This window comes from Aptenodytes forsteri, unplaced genomic scaffold (genome assembly GCF_000699145.1).
Source record: "Aptenodytes forsteri isolate BGI_AS27 unplaced genomic scaffold, ASM69914v1 Scaffold241, whole genome shotgun sequence".
Classification (NCBI taxonomy): Eukaryota; Metazoa; Chordata; class Aves; order Sphenisciformes; family Spheniscidae; genus Aptenodytes; species Aptenodytes forsteri.
The window spans coordinates 10,238,150-10,260,266 of NW_008795252.1; the positions used below are offsets into that span (position 1 = coordinate 10,238,150).

Below are 22,117 nucleotides of genomic sequence, written 5' to 3' on the forward strand. Positions count from 1 at the left end.
GTCAGCCCGCTCGCTCGCGGGGCGCCCCGGCGTGCCGCTCTCACCCCCCCCCCCCTGCCGGGGTCACCAGCCGCCCCGGGAGACCTCCAGGGAGGGAAGCCCCCGGGGAGAATCCGCGTGCGCCTTCCCCGATAGCTTCCCCTCGCGTAGCCGGGGAAAGGGGTGATGGAAGGGAGACCTCCCGGGAGGGAAGCCCCCGGGGAGAATCCGCGTGCGCCTTCCCCGATAGCTTCCCCTCGCGTAGCCGGGGAAAGGGGTGATGGAAGTGGAAGAACTTTCCTTTGTCGTAGGAGAGGATTTAGTGACCTCCAAAGTTTTGTTCCGGGAGGAAACCGTTCCATAAGTTTTTCAGGATTCGTGCTAATTTTCGTGTAATTTGTTGCTCTGTTACTTGGTATCCAGCACGCTCAAAGCCGTGGAGCGGAAAAAGAGATTAGGGACGTTTAGGTAGGGATTTCATTGCTTTTAATACGTTGCTTTTTTTAATAGCTGCATTTTGTATTTTGCACTTTCAGATGGGTAGTGTGGAATACATTTATAAATGCATATACTTGCCTGTGGGTAACACGGAGGATAAAGATGGGAAACGTGCACAAACTTGACAGATTTTAAACATTCCGTTCTCTTTGGCAGAAGATCAATAGTTGAAGATTTCTGCTTACACAATCTATACCTTGACAATATCATAATTAAGAGATCTGCTGATAATGTACGGTATTGATAGCCACTTCAACTTCAGTTAAGGCTTAATAAATTTAGTAGGTAATTTACACTAATATAAAGGAGCTTTGGATATTCTGGATAAACTGATAACTAGGCAAGATGATTAAACTTTGTGATTGGCTCCTGGTGAAGTGAAGTCTCAGTTTTTCACAATAGTATCAGTAGATATTTAAAATACAAGACTACATTTTAAATGTGCATGTCTGAAATCTGACTACCAAAAAAGAGTGTATCTTTTGAGAAGACCGATTAAGGAGTCATTATATGATGGTAATCTGTGTTGCACCCATTCGTAATAAACAGTTTCATGATGTCAGGCACTGTAAATTTTCTGGTTGTGTACTACACCAATAGGGGGGGTTAATTTCTATTTTACATACGGATTCTTTTGAAATTATTAAATGTAATGGCTATCCCATGTATGATACGTACATGAATTGATTGATATTAATTATTACCCAAGACATTTTAATGGTATGTTTAAACAGTTTTAGCTTGGTTCTTCTGGTTTATTTCATTGTCTCAAGCTGTCTGAGACAGAAGAATCTTAAAATTTCGTGCTTGTACATTATTCCTTCTACCTCTTCTCTCCCTGCTCTCCTTCGGTCTAATTTAAAGCAGAGTAACCACTGAGAATACCTGTACATGTTCATGTGAAGAAAAACGCCCATTTTAAAGGTACACAAATCTTGGTAGATAAAAGCAAACCCCTCATGCCCTGTATGAAAACATATTGAGCTGGTATTAATAAGATACTTGTTTTGGTATTAGTTTGTGATGCCAAACAACAAACATGAGAGAATGCAAAGATAAAGCTGTCACTCTGATCTTTGTTTAAACAGGTCATGGTTTTTATTTAATGCTGTGTGCTCATTACAGGAACTGTCAGCAGGAATGTAAAGCGGACTGGAGTTCTGGTTTGGCATACATAGCCAATTCTGACATTGATGTTTCTGCTTCTTGAGTTAATGGTTCATAGAATATAGTGGTGTTTGTGATCGTATTTATTTAATTGAATTTATTATAAGGAATTAGAAAAAAATGTCTGGCTTGTGTCCTTTTAGGAACCAAATATGATCATATCTGCTGCCTCAGGTGCAGTCCTCCTCACCTGAAGAGTTACACAGGAGTGGGCTCTTCTATATAGTAGAACATGTAGAGGCGTCTAAAAAGGTTACTGTTTTTTAAGTCAGCTAGAGCTCTGCCACTGAATTATGAGGAAGGAGACTCAGATCCCCTGAAACCAGGTAACTGCTTAGTTGATTATCCAGGCAGTTTCTTTTTTCAGACATATGGAAACAAAGCAAATGGTAAATAAAAAAATGCATTTATAATTGAGAATTTTAATATTTTTGTTCATGAAAACAGTTTTAATCTCAAATGATTAATAAACACAGTAAAAATAAATCAATCCAGTCCATTTGATTCTTGCTGAACCTTGTTTTGAAGGATTTAGAGAGGATGTGTAAGGTAATCTGAGGGAAGACCCTTTTCACATGTTCCTGTTACATTAAGATACATTAGAATATTGCAATGTATAGTTTGAGCTCTCAGAATAAGACTAAGTGTAGTGCTGGAAACTTTGGATGTTCTGGATCGTACACCAGTTTGGATTCTGTGATCATTGTCCATAGGTAAATTGGGTCTGTGTGAGAGTATCTGAGAGCAAGGTGGTCTCTAATTGTTATTTCTAACGTAAATACATGCTTCCGTTTCAATTCTGAATATTCTAGATTATGTTTCAAAATATAAGCAAGGTTAGTAATTTAAGAGGGTCCCTTAAGGTCACTGGACTGTTATCCTTTGACTTCCTAGTAGAAAGTCATCTTTTCAGGATGATGTTACTACAAATAAAATGGCATGTGAATGTAATGCTTGGGCAAGGTTGCAGAATGACAGTCCAGTATAAGATCTGTTGCAAAAAGGAGCAGAGCTGTTACGGTCATGGCTATTCACCTGCTTCTGCAGTGGCCACCTCTGGAGGGTAAAGCGGTTCATTCTTTGTGACTGCTCACTGCTTGACCTCATTGTTGAAACTGTCAACAAGTGTGACAGTTTTGCTGCGATTTGATATGACAGTGGAAATTGTATTAGAATTAACAAATAGCCATCATGGCATATATGTAGTAACTTGCAGTCATAACTGATTTGGGATTCATTACACTAACCTAAATACAAAATGCTTAGCGTTTTCCATTCAGTCACTATTTAAAATGCCATTATTTACCATGGGAGTAAGATTGGGTTCATAATGTCACTTAAATATGCTGTATTGTGTATGACTATGGAGAGCCATACTAATATTAGCGTAATAAGGACTTGTCTTCTTTTTTACACAGATTCAGAGGTGTAATACATATGTATAATACATTTCAATTGCAAGTATTTGCCCTTACTTGTTATATATTTTCAATTTATACATTTCTGCTAAAACCAAGATTACTATATTTAGCATATATCACTTTTTTGAAAGCTATTTTTTATGTGGCATGCCTTCTCGACAATTAAATTCATTTCCTCTGCCATATAGCCAGTCCAGCTTCCCTTATGGCAGGTGAGGGTCTTGCCATTCAACCAAAGACTGAAGCCAGCAGAGCAGCTGTAGAAGCAGCATACGAAGGAGACCGATGGTTACTGATATTTTTGACTGTTTTTTCTCTGCCTTTTCCTAATTGGCTGTTTTGCTCAAGCTCCCTCTTTGCCAGCTCTCGCAGTTGCATCACTTAGCTTAATGTGCTGTATAGCTCAAACATCCTGCATGACACTTTATTTCTTACCACCTTTTTCCTCCTCTCACCGACTCTATCATATCCCATCTTCTCTCTGCTTTTGTCTTTTGTGACGCTAATCTCACTTATTTTTTCCTTCTCCATAAAAGAAAATGGAAGGAACATAGTGCTCTGCCATTGCACTGATCATTTCTCTGCGTTGCTGTATTATTTTTCTCCCATATGCTTTGTTGAGCTTCTGGAGACTGTAAGCTGTTTGGGGCAGAGACTCTCTGTTCCTGCATGGTTGTACAGTGCCTAGCATAGTTTGCTGTTGGATTTCACTTGGTCTGTGCATACTCATATAATAATAAATGGTAATACTAGGATTATTTCAACTTTGTGGGACAGCCTTTCTTCTGGTTCTTTGGCAGTAAACAAAAAAAATTCTTACTCAGAGCTTATCTTCACTGTATTGCTGTTCTGAGGTATATCTCAACACTTTGTCCCTAGTGTGAGTAGTTTTTGGTAAAGTTCAAGATACCTTGCCTATTGCAGTGGGGGTGGGATGGATTAAAACTCAGCTGCGGCCAGTAGTTAACAATCTAGTACCTTGAACAAGAACCAAAACAAAAAAAAATGTCAGCTTCAACACGTTTCAGTGGAAACTTCAGATTTGGCAACACCAAAAAAATGTTCTGGTTTCACCAGGTTGATTAAGTAAGACAGAAGGGAAAAGAAAACCCAAAAATGTATAGTGGGTTCATTTCACTACTTTGATACTTTCCTCCTAAGTATTTTTAAATTTTGATTTCTCTTTACTTTTCACCCCTGAATTGTTTGGCTTTGTTTTAGCATCTTTTGCGTCACATGAAAATTTGTAGTCCAAATAAAATTTTCAAAAGAGTTTTTCAAGCAGCCAGCAAATCAGCTGATGTACAGTGCATACAGCTTGGAGTCACAGTTCGGAGGCAGCTAGCCCTGTCACCGACCAACTATTCCTGTCACTTGGCACAGCCTGCACCGTGTTTTGCAGCGTGATAGCTTACACCTGAGCTAGCCTAGCTGCCATGGAGTACCGTGAGTGCACTCTCAGTGTAGCTCTTCTCCTGAGTCTTGCTTCTTTTATGAGTAGCCTCTTCGGCTTCAGGGAGAGCAGTGATTTGAAGCATTCCTGTGTGAGAAAGGCACTAGGACTGGATGCTTTACTAATCAGTAGGATCCATTTTAGGTCTGAAGAATATCCAGAGGTGTTTGAGCTGAAACGCTCCCCCTCAGGACTGTGTGTCTGGGACTTCCCCCATCCTATCTTTCCTCTCTCTTTTTCTTTGAAGGAAAGGGTTTAGTTGCCTTTGTCTCCCATTTCCTGTGGACCGTGTAGGGGGGCTGTTTGTGAACATGACTTTATGGGTAGGAGGAGTGAGTGGCCCAAACAACTACTGCGTTATTTTTTCCTTGTATCAGTCTGGAAAATAAATGGAACAAACCCAGTGACTCCCTCCCTGAACATTAATCAGATGATATGAAGGATTTCAATGGGATGGGTGCAGCTAAATGAGTGAAAAGTGGAAACAACAAAATTAATAGGACAGTATACTTCATTTTCAAAGTTTTGTGTCTAAGAGAAAAAAACGTAGCTGTTAAGGATTTGCCTGACTAATTTTGTAATTTAACTCCAGGTCTTAATAGAAAAAGATACACTGATCTCAGAAGTAGTATCACTATAAATATTTACGTAAGCTGTGTTCTACATTCCACTTTATATATATTTGTGTGCTGGTACTTTGGCATTTCATTCACATTGAACTACAGGAATAGATTGGCCACTTTTATTTTCCTCTCTTGTGTATTGACATAGAGATCAGCAACCTTTCAACAGTTGTTAGTGTTAGATTTCTTTCTGAAATCGGACGAGAATATTGGCAATAGAAATTAATCTGCAGCTGAGAGGTGCTGCTGCACAAAAAGGGAAGACCCTGTGAACTGTCTTACCAGTATTAACTTGCCTGTATATGAAGCAGCAGCTCCCGGCTCCTGCTAAACTCAAGAGCAGGGGAGTTGCTGCCTCTGCTGCTGGCTGTTCCAGGGGTGCTGTGTGCCATTCACCTCCACCCTGAGCCGCCCTGGCATCTCTGCTGGACTTTGCCAACCCACAGACTAACACTGCTGGTGACCAACACTGATTTTGAATGCTTACATGAAAACTACTTGAACTGTCTACTGAAATAGTCCTCTGCTTAGTATTAGGCTTTGACATATTCTGATGTAATTTTGGTATTGGAGTGAACACGCTAAACCAGATGGGATGTATTCTTCCCTCAGATATGCATGAATGATCAAATCGGTCAAATTCTGTGCATTTATACACAATTTCCATTGAAATCGGTTTGAATAAAGTATGTGTCGCAGGCAAGTGAGGCTTGACCCAGCGGGGCTTGTGCAGATGAAGGCTAGGAAATGAGTGTGAGGCCACTTGTCACAAAAGGGTGAAGAAAGAGGACATTCTTCAGTTAAAAATTAAACCAAACTGTTTCTTAAATACATAATGTTTCAGTACTTACATAGTCGTCTTCTCAGTAAATAATACTTTAAGAGATTCAAGAGCTTAATCAGATGACATGCCCAAATTGCAGACTGAAATGTAGAATCAAATCCCCGCAACCCTAATTTACTCCTGTTGGAATGTCCATTTTTGATCATTTTCCTACATAACCTGTATTTTTAGCTATTTTCCCTTAGAATGAGTATTACCATTTTGGGACTTGTAATTTGTCTTTTATGAATGTATACTCATGATTTTCAGTAATGTAGATTTTGAAACACTGCCAGAGATGAAGGCATATTTTTTAGAATGAGGAATCAGTTTTGTGGCTTTTAGATATTTATTTAAAGTTTCCTTCCCTAGAAGGAATTACTTAAATAGATTAGCTACCTCTGCAGGTATTTTGGGATAAATACAGGTAATATTGAGCCAAAACAGTATATTTTTCAGGGAAAAGATTTGGTTTTACTTAAGAAAAATGTATCCATTTAAATATTTTTTAGCTACCTGCAGGTATTTTGGGATAAATACAGGTAATATTGAGCCAAAACAGTATATTTTTCAGGGAAAAGATTTGGTTTTACTTAAGAAAAATGTATCCATTTAAATATTTTATCCAATATGATAATGTTCTACACATTCAGAAAAGTTCGGACAAGATCGTATGTAGGATTACAATAATGCATTTAGCCTTGACAAGTGTTCAGTCTATTTGTAAATCTTAGAGTGTTGCAGTTTTTAAATCTAAAATATAATGGATATATTGTAAAGTGAAAGTTTAAGGTGAAAAGAAAGCAATATTACTAGGTTGTGTTTATTTTTTAAATTGAATAAATGAACAGCTATTTGTATGGATGAGAATTTGATTCAGAAAATGATACCGCTCATGAGCCAAAATAAAATTACATATTCATAAATACAATATTCAGTTACTGTAGTTTTGGGAACCTAGGTAGGGAAATGAGAAAAAGTAAATGAAAATCATACAATCATCATTCAGAATAAGACTAGCTAAGAAGGTTCCTGAGTGGTAACTGCTTTAAATAAATACAGAATTAGATTTCATAGGCAAATGTGCAATTTTTGTGTTTTCTGAACTCATTCATCTATCTTTTTCTGGATGCCAGGTCAGAACTTTGGCATATAGTAGGTACAGTATATTTTTGGAGGGAACGCCACAGAAGTGGATGTTAGGGCATAGTTCCAAAAGACAAATAATTTATCTCATTTCCTTCTTGCTGTGTCTATATAATCTTCTTATGACAGTTAAAGCTAACAAGTACGTTAGTGTTCTTTATAAATAAAGTAATGAGAGAAACGTATAATATTTGTGTTTGAGAGCAATGGAAGAAAGCTAGTTTGAAGAAAAAAATTAATTTCAGTGAAGAATTTTGTCATACCATATTTGACAGGTCATTATAATCAGCAAAGGAGAACAATGATGTGTGTTTTAGCATGGTGAGAAATATCTTGGGGGATTTTGTTGTTTTTTTTCTAATGCAGGTTAAGGTAATTGTAATTACAGAGAAATAAGAGGTCTTATTTAAGTCACTGAATTTTTTTCACATTACAAAACAGATTGCTTAGTGCCCTGTAGATCTGCAGTTAACAAATATGTGATATATATGATGAGGCACTGAAGTATTAATTGATAGATGAGATAGGAGATTCTAAACAGAACAGGATAGATCTTGCATTTCTTCTCATTAAAGTCAGTAGGATTTTGAGGCATACAAGTAACTCAGAATTATGCCCCCTGGTTTTGGTTATGCGGGTGGGAATAACTCTGACTTCCAGGGAAAAGATACAGTCACAGAACTGAATATTATTTGACTGATAACGGTTAGCAAATTTAGATTCTCTGGCACAGAAAACCATCTCAGTCGTGTTTTAAAAAGACCGCTCAAAGAGCCCCCTTAATAAATCATGGGGATGGTATAACTTCTTTCAGCAGAAGCCACTGAAGAGAGCAGAGACTGAAAAATGGGATGCTTAAGATCTCTTTCAATTAAAGATACACCACAGGCAAAGGTTTTTCAAAATACCATAGCGGAGCATATGTGCTCTAGTTACCAGGTGAGGATTGTGAAATCCATGGTAAGAGCCATGGTAAGGAGGCATTTGTGAAGGTTTTATTCCAATTTTTGACCTTAAGACAGCTTTACAAACTTGCACAGCAAGGTACCTACATGTTACGCCCCGAGGAGCAGATGGAGCAGTATATGTTGCCATATCATGGTACCCACAGAATGGATCGGTGAGTGCGTTCCATTTTTTTTGCGGAGATAAATCTACGTTACAAAACTCACCCTCATTTGTGCATTTATTTGCTGCTTAAAACCGGAGATTTCTTAGCCTGTGTGGATATGAAGTTAGAGCTGCCCTTCAGTGGTGGTCTCTGCAGCGGAGGCCCGAGGCACACAGGCGGGCCAGGGAAGCGCGCCAGGCCTGGCGCGGGTGCCAGCCCCTCTGCGCGCGCTCTGTCTGTGCTGGGGATGGAGGGCTGCAGGCTTGAAGGCTGTCACCCTGGCACGTTTCACCACCGCTAAACTGGCATTTGGAAAAGCTAATGCTCTCAAATGCCGTACTGCTGCTGTAGCTGAAGTAGGGTTAGGTTTCCCGGCAGGATTTCTAGGTCACTACGTTCATCATGAAGAACTCTGGGAAGTTTGTAAGGGTGGTAAACACCTTAAATAGCACCGCAGGCTATGAGATTGTAATTCAGTTATCCTTGAGGAGTCTGTTGGGTTTTTAATGCTGTTGTTTAGTTCTCATTGACACAAATTGCAGGTACATAAAGCTTTTGCTTTGGGAAAAGGCGGCTTATAAGTGCATATTTCATTTCAATACATTGTGGTTTTATTTGTTTATTTTTTAAATGCAATGGTAAATGTTTCTGTCTACAACAAATCGTATTCATTTAGAAATCCTAATGATTCCATCAGTAGAAATGTGCATGATCGACCTTAAAATCTACAAGTGTCTCGATAACATTTGATTATGCTGCCTTCACTTTAAAGTCCTCATTTGTCAAGTGAGTCCAAACCAGTCTGCTAAGGGTAGACTTGGTGGTTTTGGTTTGCCAGGACTTGCATTCTGTTTCAGAAAATGAAGAGGAGGAAGAGGAGAGTGTATCCCTTTGGAAAAGCTTCCATCTGCAGAGTGATTTGCCTGGCTCATGCTTTCCCACAGAATAATGCCTTTTTAGGATTATTTCAGTATTCATTTCCCGATGGCAGAACTGAAGATAGCAGACTAATTCCATTGATTGGCTTCTATCTGGAGTATCTGAAATGGGTATTTTAGACAGCAAAAAACCTTTAGCATTTTCAGCCTATTTCTCATAGTAAGTGATTGCTTTACTGATTCCAGTATGTTTGCTTATTGCTGGTCAGTCTATAACAAGCTTTTTGGGTGGGGGGGTAAAAGAAAAATAGTAATTTGTGATAATGAAGCCAGTGACTAGTGGTTATAGGAATGTTACTATGACCATTGGGACCACTGCTGCAGAATATTCTGTAGCGCTTTTTTTGGGTTTAAATAAAGGGTCTACTTCCCTGTGTAAAGGATGACCTGACAGTTAAGAAGAGCACTGTAGTGCAGTATAGGGGAAGACCTGAACCCTTGATGAAGCTCTTGGAAGGGTTTCTGGTTAACAGCATCCAAGATTTGCACAAGAAGCAAGCGTGTCACTATGTGGTCTATCACAAACTCTCACACGCTTCTTTAAGGTATTTTACTGCTGTTGTCTTACTGGCTTTCCCTGAAAAAATATGGCTTTGATGTTTTATAGCTGCATGAAAATGCTTTTTTTTTTGTGATACTACATTTTGTTTCTTCATTGCCTCCCCAAATCCCAGCTTGTCAGACTTTCTGAACAAAACTAACATGTTTTCTGTAGCTACCTCTTTGTCACTGATCTTGGTACTGCTGAGAGTCCCAGCATCCTCTTCTTTCTTTATGTTATCTCACTGTTATTAGTGCAAAATCTGGCAACTGCCTCTCTTCAACTCTTGCTGGGGTATGCTGTAGCCATGTTGTGCTTCTTGACCTCCAGATTTTTTGTAACTTAGCAAAGTTCATTGCTCAACAGATAACTCCTTCACAGTTTTCTCTCTTAATTTGTAACTAACTTCTTTTTTATTATCATAATCATAATCAGTATTTTATCTTGGTTTCTAATTCTTATTTCAGTGGCATCTGCTTGAGCCATGTTGTTTTCAGGTCTAGATTCTTATTTTGTGTTGCTGAAATAATTTTCAAGAAGTCTCAGTGTTATTTTTAGACTTGAGACAAAGGGTAGATGATGGAGGCAACAGTGGGGATGATGGAATGAGATACGGCGAGAGACAGTGGACATGAGAGTGAACTGAAGGATGAACATAGAATAAAGCAGAATCTGTGAGCGAAGAAGTGGGATTAAAATAAAATGTTGGCTTGAAATGGAAAAAAAGAGAAATAGGATGCATAAATAGGCTGGAAAATTCATGTAAAAGAGGGAAATAATTATGTCAGCTAAACAAGAAGGCTCTGAGATGAAAATACCAGAAATTTCAGGCTGAAAAAGTAAAAAAATCCTAATACAAAGATTTATTTGAGGACCTCATCAAAGGACTTAAATACACGTCTGGGTTCAAGCTCCTGCCTAGTCCAGTATTTCCTCAGGAGAGATGTTGCAATCCACATAGTTTATAGCCTGATGCAAAGCCTTCTGAAGATGGTGGAGCAGTGTCCATTGTACGCAGTGGGCTTTGGGTCAGAGCTCTGTGAACATTTGAACACATGCTGTAGAAAGCAGCAGAAAAATAATGTATGGAGAACATTCCTGCCATCAGTAAGAAGATGGCTTAGCTGATTTAATAGCTTTTTCTCAGTCTGTGATTCTAACAGCCAGGTTTGTGATATTTATTTTAGTATTCATGTTCTTGCAGTCCTTTTTACATTTCTCTGTTTTTCCCTGGCAGACATCCCGCAGCTCCATAAGTCTGGGGGAAGAGGATGGTTAGCATGTTGTTGCTGTGGGGATCTGAGTCTTAATGCTCTGTGTTGGTAATGCTGGGCATATAATTTTAAAACTTGCATGCTATAGAAGCAGATAATTATTTCCCTGCTGCATTTTATACTCTGGTTTGGGAAAGGAAGAAATTTCAGAATATTAAAAGAAAGAAAAAGTTACGATTTGGGGGACGATTGGAAATGGAAGCAGAAAGAGGGGAGTAATGGGTGTCAGTCTGGTTATCAGTCAAGCTGGAAAGAGACAGCTTGTTCTGTCGAACACCAAGAATGTTAGTAGTCAGCCAACCACTTATGCAGGAAGAAAACCCTAGACTGAAAGGTAAGGTTCAAAGACATCTGTGTATGTTTCTGAAATGAGCTTGAATTAAGCTTGCTATTGAATTATGCCTACTGATTATGTGTGTTACATATCTGATTTTTGTTTAGCACAGGCTATTCATATGATTGCTAGTTATTTTATTTTCATTGCAGGATCTGGCTCTTTCTTTTTTTCTCCAGTCTTGGATGCTTTTTATGTGTCCAGGGTTGATGTTGGGTGACTGTCATTTGGCAGAAGGCTTAGCAGTGCTGTGGCATATCTTTTTTTTTCCTTTTTTTTTTCTTACCTCAAGTGAAATACGTTGTCTTCCCATTTTCTACGTGTTTAGATGGTGAACTTCTTGCTGAATGTCTGTGGCTGGCATCCTCTCGAGCTAGCCTAATGGTGTGATTCATACACTCTCCCATGTGCAAGGATTGATTCCCTGCTTAAAAGAACTCTTCAGCACTAAAGGGTGTATCAGCGGTGTGCTGGCTGTGATTTGTTTCTGTTTGCAAACAAATTTTTTCTTTTGAATTAGTTTGTGTTGGTAAGTGCTATATTTTCCACTTACCCAGAAAGGGGAAGCAGAGCTTAAGAGTGGATATTGGGGTACCTGCATACATCTGCTGTTTCTGCAGCAGATTTGATGTATAACTTGAGAGAAGTCATAAAAGACAGGACCCAAAGAGGAGACTGACAGAAGGCATTTTATCAGCTGCTGTGAGCTCCTGAGAACTTACTAAGGCCAAAGGGAGATTCTAGGTCCCTAAGGCAGTGCCTTAACTCCTTTGTAACTGCAGTTCAGTTGTGTGTAAAGTGGGCGTAACCCCTGAATTATAAAACAAAAGCTGTGTTTTTCAGGTAGTTTGAAATCCTTATGTAGAGCTGTGGAATCATAAATTATTAATCTTACTGGAGAATATTTGTAGAGGTCACCAGTTCTAATAGTTTCTTTCAAACAGAAGTAGGTTCACTTAGAACAGTTTGCCCCCTATAAAATCTCTGACCTTGCCTATTCAAACTTCTTTACAAATGCATCATTTAATACAGGAAGCTCCTCAGGGAGGGTTCTTCACATCTGCCATCATAATTTCTTATTTCCTAAATGCAGCAATTTGTACTTGATTATTCTTACAAGGATCGTACCTCCCTTCCCTCCCCCTGCTCTGGCACATTCCTTTGTGCCGCTGCTTGTTCCGTAGCCTGAACGCGGCATCTGAGAGTGTTTTAAATCCAAAATTTTCTTTGTTGTTATTCTACCATTTCCTTACCATTCAATTCTAGGGGAGGGCGTGAAGGAATCTGCTCTTTTATTCTCAGACTGTTTTCCTGCGGGTTGTTAGTGACAGCAAGTTGTCATCATTTTACAGCCATTCAGCAAGTAACAAAACTGAGCTGAATCTCTCATTCCAGTTTCCTAAGGACAAAATTTCCCAAAATAAAAATACACCGCAGCTTCTTGGAGCACTTAACATCTGTAGTAGTTAAGCAAAGGACTGAAGCCCAGATTTTTAAAGATGCTTAGGTGTTTGACTGCCACTAGAACTGAATTGGACCGAAGTACCTGTAAATAACTTTAAAAATTTGAGTGACTATGAAGACCTCCTTCATCCATCACTCTTGGCAGTGGTCCCTTCAGAATGGAAGTAAGGCACATCAGCAAGGTCACATAAAATACTTCTAGTCCTGCTTTCCAGAAACTGCACATATGAAGTGAATTGCTGCATTCTGGCATGGCTTTTCATGAAATACATCTTCTGAAGCAGATTACTTATATTCCCTAGAAGAAAAGAGCCCTCGCTTGCATGAAAGTAAATATTTAAGACAGACAACTTTTAAAAAGGATGCAGAATTATACTGTAAAAATACCCACCTTTATAGCTTATAATCCATTTTTTATTAAAACTGGGAAATAAAAGTAAAATTCACATTTAAATTACTTTCTGCTGTTTCTAGGGGATACTCTTTGCATTCCAGTTGGTTTCACTTTGCTGTTCTTCTACCCATTTTCAGTGCTGCTGTTCTAGACTTGCATAACCTTCAGGGAAAAATTTATTCCCAAACATAAAACCTGTATGGATTTTACTTTTTTAATATTTAATAACATTTAACTGTGTGTTAGCCTTTCAATCACTTTCTTTTCCAGTGAATCCAGAACGTTGGGCTAGTGCTGACTGAGAAGAGAATGTGTTTGAAGGGGGGAGCCCTTCATATCTGTGTCAGGAGTTCCTTCAGTGATACTATAAAACCAGGAGCAAGTGCACAGAAGGCCGTTTGCTCTTTTCCTTGGGATGTAAAGAACAACCACTTGCAATGCTTCCCTGTAATAAATGGCACAGACTTTCTGAAGAATTGGTTAAACTGATTCTTGTTTAATTAACCCACATTTTGGTTGTGCACAACCGTTTATTCAATTTCAGGTTTGGTGGGGTTTTTTTGAAGGAAGATGGGGAATAAACATTCAGCAATGCAATAAAAAAAGAGGGGAAAGTAAATGATTATGTTGAAGAAACACTATTATGTGACACGCCATTCTGAAGAATAACTGCCTTGTCTTTTAGATTTGTATTAAATGTCTGAAATACTTGAGCAAGTTGCCCCTGTGTTCTTTAGCAAGTTTACTTCCACTCCCTGCTTTCCACCCCCAACTAAAGTACGTTCATCAAATTGCTGAGTTGGAAAGGTTTGTGATGAGTTTTTTGAGCTGTGTGTCTTTGTCCCTCCATATCCCCCCTTCATCTTCATCTCATATTAAATAAAGCAAATTCCAAACAGATTAACTGTCAAACAGTTATGCTCCATCTCTTCAATCTGCTTTTAGGTTTTTCAAAGGGGAATGTGCTGATTAGTTAAGGAGATGTCATGGTCTTCTTCCATCGATGTAGGAAGATAGCAGATATGATCGCCTGAAAAAGCCGAACTACATAGTGCAAGCATGGCTTTCGCCCAGTCGCACATTATGGCAGCTAGAAGGCATCAGCACAGTAGACTCATAATTGAAGTGGATGAATACAGCTCCAACCCCACACAGGCTTTCACGTTCTACAACATTAACCAGGGACGTTTTCAGCCCCCACATGTGCAAATGTAAGTATTATAGTTCTGTTATTGCTCTAGCACAGCCTTCTGAATTGTTATTGCCTTGTCGATGTGGTATTTGATGGACCAGTCAAAAAGAATTCAAAGAACACTGTTTTGCTACCTTTCTAATAATAATTACTGTAGTGACACAAAATCAGTCCATTTGGAAGGTATAAGTACTTTGTTAAAGGATGGGAGAAAGATCACTCCACTAGCATAGCTTTAATACATAGTACTTAGGTATTAAAAAGAGAAATCAACAACAAGCAGTGGTAATAAAATAAGAGATGCTACAAGGATGATACTATCTGCAATCTTAATGTTTGTTTGCATTGTGCACTTGCGTATTGATGTAAATAGCTGTTGAAAATACCAAGCCTGTATCTGTACAACACATACTGTTTGGTTAGTTATACTACAGCTACATACAAGCGAAAAATCACATCAATAAATAAAATAGTGTGGGCACCCATCCGACAACTTACTTTCATACCGATGTGCTGAAGATGCCAAGTGCTTAAAGAGTAATTAAAATAATGTGTTTGTTTCTGACTTCTTATATAATGAAAACATCAGTAAAATTAACTGCTCTAAATGATTTACTTGCAATGTAAACTGAAGAATTATAATTACAAAATGAAACCTGCCATAAAGTTTAGAGCCAGAAGGAAGAGCAAAACAGTAAAGCTATTACAAATAAATTAAGTATAAAATTCTACTGTAAAGTATTTTTATAGGGAATAAAAATGTCTGCACCATTTTATTGTGTTTATTAAAGAGAGAAGCAGCCTTATCTTCAGATCAGAAGGCTGGTTTTCATTTTTTTAAAGGAAACTTTTTTCCCTTTAGGAAGACTGAATAAATAATCACCTCATTCACATTTTTGGTATTTAATATGATTTGGTAATTTACAAACATAGGCCACAATTAAAAACCCCAGTAATTATGACTGATTGAATGCTATATGTTTATTTAGTGAATGCTTATGTACATTCTTTTGCATAAATTAGATATTATATTAAAAAAATCTGAAGACTAACAAATGTACCAGGGTGGTGAGCGAACACTCAGTTTTTGGGGGCAGTGTATTAGCTTATGGTCTGTGTTGGGGGTTTTTAGGTGCTATTGAAATGCAAACAGTAAAATGAGTTGAGTGTTAGCACTGGGAAACATCTTTTGTTTATAGAGCTGGCAAATGGTAGCAAAAGTACAAACAAACAAATGTGGGTTCAGAAATACTTTTACAAATGAAAATGCCAAATGTAGGTTGCTTTATTTGTTGAGGCTTAGCCATTCTTTGTGAATATTCAGACAGTTCCTGGGCACTCATGAATTTGTTCACTGATCTTAAAAGCTGAATGTTTTTTAGTGGGCTGAAAATAAGTTATTTATTAGTAGCCACTTGGTACTCAACAATATGCTGTTTAAACTTCTAACCAGTAACAAATCATATTACTGGAGGGCTTAGACAATCAGCTGCATGATAGAAGTTCAGCACCTAAGCAGGTAGTTGAAAATAAGCTATCCTTAGAAAACAGTTCCTCAGAAGAGTTTAGCAATCTCTCATGAATGATTAATACTATTGAAGAAGCTTGTGCAAATAGAAAAACAGGCTAAATCAATTGAAACATTTACCACAATCTGACCTACTCTTTCTCTTGGTACAGAAATTGCAAATAATGTTTCTGAATACCAGCAGGATTGCTTTTGCCTCCTACCAATGAATAGAATAATAACAAAGAAGGGAAAAGTAGACGTAAAAAGTGTAACAAAAGCTCCTTTTATTCATATGATTGTTATGGGTGAAATCTTAGCCCTGCTTTAGTCCATGCAGGTTTTGTCATTAACTTCAGGGAGGTGAGGGCTTTGCCTTGTCTTTGTGTATAGTTCAAAATACCTAGATTAGTGATGTTGCAGACAATCATAGATTTCACATAGACCTGTTAACATCTGAACTCGCAGTAAACTACTTAAACAACAGGGGTTTTTTTGTGCTCCTTCTCTTCTGAATTCAGTCTTTGAGCTCTTTCTTGGTCCTCCGTGCAGTTTTATATTTCTTGTTTCACTTTTTAGCACCCATAACATGCTGACAGCCCTTCCTAGCCCCATCTTAGTCTGGCATTCCTGTGCTTGTGAGATGGCTGGGTTGCCACTGACAAGAAGGGTGGTAAATTCTGATAGTGTTTTCAAGTCCATCAGTCGTTTCTGGGAAGTTCCTGTCTTGATACTTTGTGAAACCACTGAAATCTAGTGTATAAACGAACCTCTGGCAGCGTTTTTGCTCTGAGATTTTTTAACTTTGCTTTTCAATTTCCCTGCAAGTTTTCATACTGCTTTAAAGAAAAACAAAAGCATTTGCACAAAAATAATCAGCAGATCTTTATTCCTCTGCTTATGCTGCAAGCAGTGCATTGGGTGTTGGTGTGACAGCTGCTGTGGGAATGCGTTATACAAGAACATGGGGATCGAGCCTTCAGAAATTATTTCCAGTAGTACAACTTAGATGCGTTTGTGAAACTTGACATATGTTTTTACCTATATCCGGCCTCAGTGTGTGCATATCACTTCAATGTGAAAATCTGCATCTCATTTATTTATTTTTTTGTTTTGATGCCTTTTTCCCATGAAAATTCTCTGGCCCATTGCACAGGATTTAAAAGTTATACATACCTCAGCAACCAGGAGAATGCTGTCCACATCTTCCCCGTCCCTATCCAAACTATAAGAAAAAGCATGTGTATTATGTGCTGCATGGGTTGCCATGGTAAGTCTGTTGTTTTTTCCATTCAGCTTCAGAGGAGCAACATGTGAAATGCATGCTACTCCCCAACACCCAACTTACTGCTGCGCTGAGCTTTAAAAGATTTCTGAAGGAGAAGCAGCACCTGCTTTAAAGGCTAGCCTACCATGAAAAGTCAAAAAGTGGTATTTTAGACCAGTCCATATCTTTATGTTGTGCCAGGGTAGTATGCATAATTTAAAGGTGGCTTACTAATACGACCTGTGACTCACTTTGGGAAGTGCTGGGCAGGGAGAGCAATAATCAGAAACTTGTTTACTGAACTGGTGTTTAATCTTTTTAGCTTGAATGGCTGCAACAATAGCCAGGGTCAGCTCCCCCTCATTTTTATCCAGTCATCCCAGTTCATTTTGAGGAAGAACTCCATGAACTGAATGCATTACCCTTCACACAGCTTGCACCTTATGAGGAGCCTCACTCACTAGTCTAGAACCCACCATCCATATTCCTTTGCACCCCTGCTACCTCCACTCACCACCCATGGAGCTCGCTCTATGGCAGCTCTTTCCCTCCCAAAACAGAGGCATTTTTAACATGCGATGGCAGTCATGCAGCTGCACTGTTTGAGGTTGTGACCTCCTATGCCTAACTCCCCCTGCATCTAACTCTTTTTTTCATCTGCCCTTCTACATGTGCCTGTGGTCCTCCCACAACATACACACTCCCTCAGCCCTACACGCAGTGTTTGCAGCTGCTCTCTCTCAGGGTCCAAACATTCCACCCTTTGTCAGCCAAGTTTTACAGTTTCCAGTATGTGCTTGCTTACATATCCCACTAGCATGTACATACTGCTGGGTCACAGCTGATTTTACTTCTTACCTCATGTTTGGTTACTTTCTGCTCAAAGTCTGGAACTTTGTCCACAAGGTACTTGTACTAAAAGGCTGTTTCTCCAGTACTGCTGTAAAAAATCCAACATTTCTTCTTCCTAAAAAGGTATAGGAAAGATGGGTACAAAATAATTTGTTTATACTCTAGTTTTGTAGTTATATTGTAGAAAATGCTAAGAACTTTTTCTGTATTTAACAAGATTTGAATGTTTTAGATTTATTCCTCACACTCTCACTAATCTTGTGAAGTTGTCAAAAACACCTCAGTTTACCCGCCTATAAATTTCCTAGAATTCTTCTTTGACTTAGAGAAAAGAGTGCATGATCAAAGATTATTATTGTATATCTTGCAAGCAATAAAATGCCTTCTGAAAATGTACCCACTAAACAGAGGTAGTATTATTAATAGCAAAGATATATAACTTTTTTCCTGAGTTTATTTATATAAAAGTAAGCTCCTGAACTGAAGCACAACCAGCAAGGGTTAGGAATATGTATTGCATACTGCAACGGTGAACAAAACTAATTTTATTTTTACTTTCAAGATAAATGTTGTAAAAGTAAAATAATTTGTAACAATTCTGTATATCTCCCTGGTTTCTTGTGACATAAATATAACTCTTGCATCTCTGGCTTTTATCTATATAAAAGTAAGCTCCTGAACTGAAGCACAACCAGCAAGGGTTAGGAATATGTATTGCATACTGCAACGGTGAACAAAACTAATTTTATTTTTACTTTCAAGATAAATGTTGTAAAAGTAAAATAATTTGTAACAATTCTGTATATCTCCCTGGTTTCTTGTGACATAAATATAACTCTTGCATCTCTGGCTTTTTGATTTGTTTCCACCAGAATTCCCTAACTGGAATAGCAGATATGGTATAGCTGCATATAGATACATTTGCTTCTATATATTCTAACAAAATATGGATTGAGGATAAAAAGATTGAGTTGAAAATAAGTATTCCTCATATAGCAGAGAGGTGTTCTCTGCATTCCTCTTCTAAATCATAAGTAAGTCTTGTCAAACTGGGTCAGATCTTTCCATTTCCTTAGTTTTGAATATCAAGATTGGGCTCTGAACAATGCAGCCCCACCCCTCACAGCATCTGATTTCATTTAGTATAATTAAGCCCAGAAAGTTGCCACATTTGTCCTGACAATAGTCAGGCTTGAACATACATTTACAGCTGTTGTCAGGAGAGTTCTTATCTTGCTTCGCATTAACACACTGAAACCTATCTCCAAAATGTGTTAATTAAATTTGCTGGAATTATATATGTTGCAGAAAAAAGTTATAATTAGAAAAAATGCATTTAAAAGTATTTATGCATCTAAAAATAAATCTTTTCCCTGTGTACCATGTAATCGTATTTAAACAATGAAACGGCATAGTGCTGTTCCTTTGAAACTGGCAATGCCTTTGATTTATTTGTAAGTATTTGTTTCAGAGTTACTGCCATAGTTCAGTCTCTTTTCCTTAATCTCTTTAAATTAATCCATCTACCCAACAAATACTGAAAATGTTGTGATGTGAACATCAAGAATTTTTACACCTCCCATTAGTGTTAGTTTTGTTTTAATAAATCCCTTCCATCAGACAGATCTAGAAGTCTGTAATCTTTTGTAAAGGTAAAAAACAGTATTAGAATTGCAAAGTAGACACTAAAAAGTACAGAAGTACTTTATAACCTTGTTATGATCCATTTCCTACAGGGTTGATCCGGTGCCCCATGATGCTCCCAAACCTCCAGGATATACACGATTTGTCTGTATTTCTGATACTCACTCAAGAACTGATCCCATCCAAATGCCATATGGAGATGTGTTAATACATGCTGGTGATTTTACTGAGCTGGGACTTCCTAGTGAAGTAAAAAAATTCAACGAGTGGCTAGGTAGGTATTGAATTCTGTGTGGATTTGAAAGTAAATTTGTTTCCTGATTGTATCTGCCCCTTCTGCCTCCCAGCAAAAACCATCATGCACTCAGAAATAATGAATATTAACTTGACTTTTAAGTTTGAATGGCAATGAGCAGGAATCAGATTTTTTTCTTTTTTTTTTTTTAACAAATATTTTTGCATTTTTCCAACTGAGCAAATAAGATTTGTGAGACTATTCATCTGTTCTGCCTTCACACTCTCAAGTGTACATTAAGCAACTTCTTGGTGTTAGCAACAATTTAAGTCAGTAGGCCGTTAATGATTTACATAAAACCTCTTACATACATTGTTATGGCTTTGCTTCCCTGCAAAAAAAGTTGTTGTGACTGAAAACATTTGTCTGTTTAACCCCGGAGGCTCATAGTTTTTTTATCTGAGGCTCAGCTGCACCACAGTGATGAATTCCAAACAAAGCAAAACGTGTGCCTGTGGTTGCTGTCTTGGATGTAGCAGACCAGATGTAGATGCCTTCTGTAGGCAACTGTTGGCATTGGTAACCGAAATTCTGTTCCACTGGGCAAGAGAGCGGTGATTTACGTGTGCTTCTGCAATGTTTTGTAGATGCTAAAAAAAATGACAGTGAAAATTGGAAAGCATACACTGTCTCCAGACAAAAACCCTGATCGGTATTGTTCCTGCGGCAGTGTGGATACCTTAATTTAGAATAAAAATGGATTCTGGATTCTGATACTTCATTGTCAAAAAAAGGGTGAGAGGAAGTAAAGGAGTTGGAGGGAGAAAGGACACAGTTTAAGGGTAATGGATTTCAGTTTTTAGGTTGCTTTTCTTTCCTGTAGTTGATATTTTTTGCATTTTTCCTGTCTTTTTTGCTACATATTACAGCATTCCACACTGGGAAGGCACAAAGCAGACAGATGCATGTAGGCTGAAATGGAATATAAAAAAAAGTCAGGACTTCACAATTTAAACAAATATTTACTAGCAAATAATTATCAGCAAGGCTGATAAATATTTATTTGAGCTTGGGAACTCAATAATATGTCCCACATGGAACAGTTGCATTTTTCTATGAGTATTAAGGTAGGGACAGCACGTGGAAGTAACATACTTTGTTATAGTGCCCTCATCTCTGTCTCTGTACCTAAATGGAACAGGTTGGTTGTAAAACAGAAAGCAAATTTTAATCCTATTTTGTAGGTCTCTACCACGTATTATAATAATGTACTGAAAGTAGCATATAAAGATTATACAAACCATATGGTTATCCCTTCTAAATAATACCCATTTTATTTCTCTGCTAGTGTGGGAAGAAAAGTGCTTTGGGATATTGCTAGCGAGCAAGGATGGGGGCTACACGCATTACTTGCTGCACAGTTTTTGTCTCCCTAGTTCTCCATCTGCCTCCCTGCTGGTCACAGCTTTACAGTGTTCTGAAGAAGTCCTTAAGCTGAAATCCTCTCAGTATGGTAGGGAGATTTCCCAAGGCACTTCTGTGATGGTCTTTTCATCATTTTTATTCCAAAAGAAGGCTTAATTTTCTGACTTTTTAGGCATGCTTCCAATTTCATGGTAGTGTGCGGTTTGGGGAAAGGTGATCTTTGTGGTTTGAGTTATATTTTTGCAAGAGCAAAAAAAAAAATCTTTGAGAAGAAGAAATTTCAGAAGTTTTTGCTGGTTGTCCATTTTGTTGTGAAAGGCACTAGTCTCCAACAGTTCTGATTTTTCTAGATAGCTGCTTCCAGTACCTGCCATGATTTTGCAACTCCCATAGCCTACCCAAACTTCTTCTTCCTTAACTTTTTACTAGTTTCTTGAGAAAGTAATTGACAGACTCTGGCATGGACTTTTACCTGCACTGTCGTTCTTACCTGCTGCCACCAAATTTCCCTGCCTGTTCCTTCATCCCATAGCACAGGGCTCACCTTCCCACTTAGTTGTTTTGTTCTGTGTCAAATCTATGTCTTCTGCCATTACTAGACTATAACTTTGTTCATGCCTTGGAATAAACACTAGCATATTTGTTTGTTACACCTTCCCTTGATCTCAGCTTCCTCTTAGGCACTAGATACATATCCTGCTCCGGCTTTTGCACCGTATCTTTATGTGTAGCATTGATTCCTACCTTTTAGCTTTCTGTTCCGTCATACCCTCTTGGGTCTGTGCCACTCTGGTCTATTGGCCTATTTCATCTTTTCAAGAAGCCCTTC

The 22,117-nt window shown here is 38.2% G+C and overlaps 1 protein-coding gene across 1 annotated transcript in view; it reads left to right on the plus strand.

The window, feature by feature from the left end:
• Positions 1–14,111: 14,111 nt before the first annotated feature.
• Positions 14,112–22,117, plus strand: part of MPPED1 (metallophosphoesterase domain containing 1) — a 49,004-nt gene continuing 40,998 nt past the window's right edge. Inside the window, exons 1-2 of the mRNA XM_009279049.1 lie at positions 14,112–14,377; positions 19,721–19,902. Coding sequence (XP_009277324.1) covers positions 14,226–14,377; positions 19,721–19,902 — 334 coding nt within the window. The 5' untranslated portion in view covers positions 14,112–14,225. The remainder of the gene's footprint in view (positions 14,378–19,720; positions 19,903–22,117) is intronic.